This window comes from Geospiza fortis, unplaced genomic scaffold, assembly GCF_000277835.1.
Source record: "Geospiza fortis unplaced genomic scaffold, GeoFor_1.0 scaffold317, whole genome shotgun sequence".
In the NCBI taxonomy this organism is placed as follows: Eukaryota; Metazoa; Chordata; class Aves; order Passeriformes; family Thraupidae; genus Geospiza; species Geospiza fortis.
The window spans coordinates 1,988,417-1,995,227 of record NW_005054398.1 but is presented as its reverse complement, the minus strand read 5'-3'; the positions used below and the strand labels follow the sequence as shown (position 1 = coordinate 1,995,227).

At 48.5% G+C, this 6,811-nt stretch overlaps 1 protein-coding gene across 1 annotated transcript in view; it reads left to right on the top strand.

The window, feature by feature from the left end:
- Positions 1-6,811, top strand: part of TRIP4 (thyroid hormone receptor interactor 4) — a 30,259-nt gene that overhangs the window by 1,199 nt on the left and 22,249 nt on the right. The window contains 4 exon segments of the mRNA XM_005425885.2: positions 878-1,014; positions 3,321-3,554; positions 4,760-4,838; positions 6,779-6,810. Coding sequence (XP_005425942.1) covers positions 878-1,014; positions 3,321-3,554; positions 4,760-4,838; positions 6,779-6,810 — 482 coding nt within the window.

The following is a 6,811-nucleotide window of genomic DNA, read 5'->3' as shown; positions in this document are numbered from 1 at the left end:
AGTATCCTACATAGCACAGTTTCTATTTTAGCATTTTCTATAACCTAAAACTATATTTAACACAGTAGTTAAGAGAATTAATACAGCATCACTTTCTAACACAACACATATAATATTAATTTTAATATTTGGGAAAAGCCAATCATAAAATACACATTTTTCACAAGAAGGCATGGAAGACACTTGATTATTAGAACTCTACAGTTCTTATAGAAACAATGGTGCACCTAAGACCTGATTGGTCTCAAAGTGAAAACCTCTCACACACTTACTGGTGGCTATCAATAGCACACTCTAGAGAACCATATCTATAAACAGTGGTTACAGAAAGAGAGATAATAATGGTTTGAATTCTTTTCCTCTAAGTTTCCCACAGCTTCCCAGGATTTTTCTGGGAAAGTCTGTGGCCAGAGAGCTGCTGCTACACGTTTTCAGTCGTGAAGTAGAGTCCAGGGACATTTTTCTTCTGCTGGCACTTACCCAGCCTCTCTCTTGATTTGTTTATTAGAGGCAAGAGCAGTTTAGTTTCTCCCCAATCCCCAGTGTTGCTCTTTCCTGAGGTTCCCAGCAGGGTGGGAGGTACCACAGAGGCCCATCTTTGATCCCAAGCTCTTTCTGTGCACCTGCCATCCCTCCACAGCCTGGTGTGTTCCAGCTCCATCAGATTTTATCTGCTTAATGATGTGTGAGAGCAATCGAGCACGGGAAGGACACGGAGCTGTTGGAGTGAGTCCAGAGGAGGCACCAAAGCGTTCAGAGAATGGAGCAGCTCTGCTGGGAGGAGAGGCTGGGAGAATTGGGATTGTTCAGCCTGGAGAAGAGAAGCTTTGGGGTGATCTGAGTGTTGCTCCTCTGTCTGTGCTTGCTCCCACTGCAGAGGCTCTGGAAGTGCTGCGGGCTGGGGACCAAGGGAAGAAGGGGAAGCGCAAAGGGAGGAACAGGCAGGAGACCCCGGCACACCCCGAGCCCAGTGCTCATGGGGAGGAGGTGAAAACCCCCCTGGACCTGGCCAAGGTGAGTGTGGGGGCCAGGGAAAGGCTTGGAGCCTGGGGCCTGGGGAAAGAGGGTGTCAGACACTGGTGAAGATGTGATTGGAAGGTGGAAATGGATGTTTGGGACATTGGGACGCGCAGGTGGGAACTGCTCAGGCCACCCTTCAAATCCTGGTGTCAGTTTTGGGCTCCTCACAAGAAGGATAGTGAGGGGCTGGAGTGTGTCCAGGGAAGAGAACAGAGCTGGGGAAGGGTCTGGAGCACCAGGAGCAGCTGGGGGGCTCAGCTGGAGAAAAGGAGGCTCAGGAGGGACCTTCTGGCTCTGCACAATTCCCTGGCAGGAGGGGACAGCTGGGTGGGGGTTGGCATCTGCTCGCAGGGAACAGGGACAGGATGAGAGGAAATGGCCTCAAGCTGTGCCAGGAGAGGTTTAGGTTGGATATTAGGGAAAAAAATTTCATGGAAGCTGTGGGCAGATACTAGAATGGACTGTCTAGGACAGTGATGGAGTCACCATCCCTGGAGGGTTCAAAAAACATGTGGATGTGGCACTTGGGGAGGGAGAGAGAACAGAGAGAAGGGAAGGAAGAAGAGAGAAAAGGAGGGAGAGGGAGAGAGAGGAAAGGAAGGAGAGTTATTGATGTGTCTCTGTGACCTTGGAGGGCTTTTCCAACCTAACCATTTCCATGTTTCTATTATGTCCAAGATGGGGAGAAAGATTGTGTCTGTTTGTGTCTGTAACTGGGAGTAAAATAATCACCAGGTAGCAAATATGCCAGCATGGATTTTTCTCCCCCAGAAAGCCTGAGAAGAGAGAGCAGATGAAGGAAGTTGAGGCTGTAATTAGAAATAAAAGGGATTTCTTTAAATCAGATGTGAGGGTAGGGAATTGAAGCCACCAAGTGGTTGGAACATCCTTTCCTACTGTGTTTAAACTATCTCAGTCACACTGGTTGAAGCTTTAATTAGCAACTGAAACACTTCAGAAAAAAACTGTAGAATAAGAGCCTAGAAACACCAAAACCTGAGAAATGCTGCAATTCCTGAGTAAGGTAAGGAGTGGAACTTGAATTCATGTTTTTAAATGGAACTTTTTGGAGCAGGGAGGCTGCAAAGGCTGAAAGTATTTTGTAAAAGTGTTACAGAATAAGCCACAACATTTTTGAACTGGTGGGTTAAAAGTGGACAGTGATGTTCCATTTTCTTGTAGTTACCTTCTAACTTAATTAAAATTTTTTTAAAAAGTGAGAAAGATCTGCCAAAGTAATTTCATCTTGTTTTGGGTTTATTTCCTGGTGGCAGTGTTTGACTCTGGCAGTGGCACTAAAACCAGTTGGACTTTACTGGGAGGACTGGAAATGCTGCATCTGCTTGTCACTAAACCAGATTGAAACTCAGAGGTGAATCATGAAATCACTGGGGCCAGATCACAGAAGGAGGAGCAGAATTTATTTTACAGCTCAGTACTTGAACCCTCCTGTGTGGAAAAGCTCCGCTGAGGTGGCTGTGCAGCTACAAACAGGGAGTCTGAATAATCCTTGGAAATGAGCTTGGGAGTGATGCCTTGTGAAGGCTGACCCAGAACAGAGACTAGACAGAGCTAAAGAATAAAGTAGGGATTTATTAAGAGGCCTCAATGGATGCATCTTGGGCAGCACAACCCAAAATGGCCACAAAATGGACCACAGGTCATGGGATCTCTCACTTTTATAAGTTTTGGTCCATTTGCATGTTGGAGTTAATTGTCCAGTTACAGCTTTAGCCCATGCAGTCCCATCCTGCTTGTTTTCTCTCTCCAGCCCACGTTGTTTGTGCTCTTGGGGCTGAGATTTTAATCAGCTGTCCTTGGGTCCCCAGCTAGAGCAGGAATTGTTGTGTCTCCCTGCTCTGTGCAGAGAGCTTACTGTCTCCTAATATGAAGCCTAGACTTACACCCGAAAGCAGAACAGAATCTGAAAAATAGAAAAGCCAAACCCTGAGGCATCAGGAGTAGCTGAGCTGCTGTTTGGAGCTGTTAAACAGGCGTGAGGCTGTGCAGAGCACAGAGAGCAGTGCTCGCTGCCCAAATCCCACCAGCTCCAGCTGGCATGGGTGGCAAACTTCGGGTACATCCTGGTGTCCTTGCTTTGTTTGGATTCCTTGGAGCTTTTCTGGCAGGCCTGAGCTTGTCTTTCCGCTCAGTCTGGGGTCTGGTCCAAGTTTCATTGCCGTGAGGCAGAGTAACACTTGTGTGAGCCTCCTGGCCTGCCCAGGGGTCAGTGCTGGCTCTCTGCTGCCAGTGCTGCACTGGGAGCACGGTTTGTTTGTTTATTTTTTTTTCCTTCCCAGGCCCAGGAGAGCAGCAGTGGGGTCAGCAGCAGTAGCACTTCCTGCAAGAAGAAGCCCAAGTATGTCAGCCTGTACACCAGGGAGGGGCAGGACAGGCTGGCCGTGCTCATCCCGGGCCACCACGCCTGCGAGTGCCTGGGCCAGAAGCACAAGCTCATCAACAACTGCCTGGAGTGTGGGCGCATTGTCTGTGAGCAGGAGGGCTCTGGGCCCTGCCTCTTCTGTGGGGCCCTGGTGAGTAACCAGGGAGTTACTGCAAGGGGCTGCTGAGGGGCTTGGAGCACAAGCCCTGGGAGGAACAACTGAGGGAGCTGGGGGTGCTCAGCCTGGAGAAAAGGAGATTCAGGGCTGCCCTCATCACTCTGCAACTCCCTGAACGGTGCCTGTGCTCAGCTGGGGCTGGGCTCTCTCTCCAGGCAGCACTGACAGAACCAGAGGACACAGCCTCAAGCTGCACCAAGGGAAATGCAGGTTGAATATCAGAAAAAAGCTTTTCACAGAAAGAGTGAAAAGTTCTAGAATGGCCTGCCCTGGGAGGTGGTGGAGTCACCATCCCTGGGTGTGTTTAAAAATAGACTGGATGTGGCACCTGATGCCATGGTTTATTTGAGGTGTTGGGGCTGGGTTGGACTCGATGGTCCTTAAGGTCTCTTCCAACGCAGTGATTCTGTGAATTCTGTGCCCTGCTTGGACCTGGAGAAGTTGGCTGAAGTAGCCCTTCAGGTTGAATTTCCTCTTGCAGAGTTCTATATCAGGGAAGGAAAGAACCTGTTAGGAGGTTTCCCCCATAATTTACATGGTTTTGGAGCTTGTCTGGTTTCTGGCAGTCTCCTGTGTGTCACTGCAGTGTCCAAAATCTCTGCAAGGCTTCAGCCCCATCCCAGGCACAGCCCTGATCTCCTTGTCAGGAGCAGTGTTCTGCTTTTCCTTCAACTCCTGTGTGATATGGATCCTTTGGGATACCAGATTCAGTTCAAAGGGCACCTTTTGGAGAAAGGGGACAAGTTATTGATGGCAGAGGAAATGCTTCTTCATGTGAGAGGAGAATTTCAACTGGGTAGAGCAAATTGTTTTAAAGCAGATTGGTAGCTATTTTGAAAGACCAGTTTAACTCCCAGTGGCCAAGAAGGAGAGACAAACTGTGGAGTTAAGGGTTGTGGTTCTGTCTGGGATGGTTCTGAGCTCATCTCTTGTCCTTTGAGCTCACTCAGCAACATGTCCACCCACAGAACAGGGAGAGACCAAACTCTGCTTTTGTCTTTGTTAAAGAATGAGCTTCCAGGGTTCTCCCCATGTCAGTGGGGAAGAGAAGGAGGTGTGGGTTCTCACTGCCACTTTAAACAGCCTGAACTGTTGTCCAGGGCTCTGAAACTGGTCAAGTTGTGACATCCTTCCCATGTGATGTCCTTCCCAAGCCTTCATTTCCTTCTTTTCCCCAGGTGTGCACTAAAGAAGAGCAGGACATTCTTCAGCGGGACTCCAACAAGAGCCAGAAGCTGCTGAAGAAGCTCATGGCAGGTCAGTAGCTATTCCATACCTGAAATAGAATGAATCCAAATGGTCTATGTGCATTATTCCCTTCAGACTTCACTGAGCCACTTGCCCTCATTGCTGCCCTTTGCCTGGCATTGAAAGAATAGATTGGAAGTTGTTCCTTGGTTCCTCCTGCAAGCCCTAGGCAGCATTCCCAGGCTTCAGCAGAGGTGACAGTGGCAAGTGTCCCATGGGAGCGTGTGGTGTCCTTTCCCTGAGGCCCCAAGGCTGCTCATTCAGCATTCCAGAATCAATCCCATGAACTGGATCGTTGTAGCAGTCCTTGAAAATTAGGGTAAGTCTCCTGTGGAATGTGTGCTGTGCAAGATAAAGTGCTGCTGTCTGATTTACTGGGCTTAGAGAGGTGGTGGTTAATATTTTCTAATGGCTCTTCTTGTCTCACACTTACCTTGGGAGCTAGAAATAGGAACAGAGCCAAGGAAAGCAAGAGGAAATACTACCCAGTGTCCCAGCAAAGACCTGTGCATTGTGGGGATGTTTGTCTGAGTTTAGCTGAACTACAGCCAAGGTCATGGTGTTCTTGGTTGGAAGCTTTGCTGAGGAACTGGGGAAATATTTACTCCAGATCTGGGCTTCTCCTTAGAGCTGTGGAGGTGGCAGGAGGATGGAAGTCCTTGAGAGCACCAGCCAGTCTGTTCTATCCTTCCAATACAGATGTTGGCACGCTTCAGGATCTCTTTTCTTCCCTGTTTTGTCTTTTTCCTTCCTGCCCCTGCCAGCTCTTGTTTTGTTCCCTGGGTAGGTAAAAGCTGGAATGTGATTTGCTGTTTGTCTTGGGAGTAAAAATTGTGGATCAGTGACCAAAGGGAAATAGAGGCAATTGTTTCCCTGAAATGAAGGCATTTCCCAGTGTGGTGAAATGCACTGGTTTGTTCCACCATGGCCTGGGTTCAAGCCTTTTATTGTGTTTTTTTTGGTTGTTCCCTGTTGGTTGGGTGGGTTTGGGCCCCTTGCCACGAGGGGTAAGAAAGAAGAGCATTTGCTGGGAATAGATTTCTCCATCTCTGGAAACAGCTGGTTTGGGAATCTGGTGTGCTGTGTCAGAACAGGATATTGTTTGAGGGAGCCACAAACAGCAGCAGAAGGCTCTGGGCCTCCCTGGAATCTGTCCTGGGCAAGAGGCTCTTTGTGGGGGTAACAGCATGAGGGAAGGGTTTGGCTTTTAGGAGGGGACTCCTAAAAAAGCTGGGGCTGTTGCTGAAGAAGAAAAGCCTCCAGACCTTTGAGCCCTTCCCAGTCTTAGAGGGCTTATGAAAGGGAGGGAGAGGGACTACTTAAATGGGCAGATAGTGATAGAACAAGAAGGAATGGTTTTGAATGAAAAGATTAGAAATTTAGATTGGATATTGGAAAGAAATCCTTCTCTGTGAGGGTGGTGAGGCTCTGACACAGGTTTTCTAAAGAGGCTGTGGCTGTCCTATCCCTGGAAGTGTTCCAGACCAGGTTGGATGGGGCTTGGAGCACCCTGGGGTAGTGGAAGGTGTCCTTGGTGTTCCACCATGGCAGGGAGTGGAATGAGATGAACTTTAAGGTCCTTTTGAACTCTAACCATTCCATGATTCTATGGCTGAGACCCGTGGTTGGTGATGGGAGGAATTTTGACTGCCCAAATTGTTAGGGAAGGGTGAAGGAAAACCAAAGGCCAAGAGCTTCTCCCTAAACTCTACCCACACTTTATCACTGTGATATTTAAGTGATTCCTCCTCTTTGGAGGAAGGAGTCTTTGAAATGGACTTGAGGGAAAATTGTGGCTTCAACCTCGCAGAAGGATGCTGATCTTGCTGCAAAGCTGTGCTTTCAGCTCCTTGCATGGCATTTAGTTTAGGGGGCATTTTCTGCATCCTGGCCCACCCACATGACTTTAACACACTGACTGCTGAGCTATGGTTTGTTTTGTGCCTCAGGTGCTGAAAGTTCAGGGAATTTGGATGCCATAA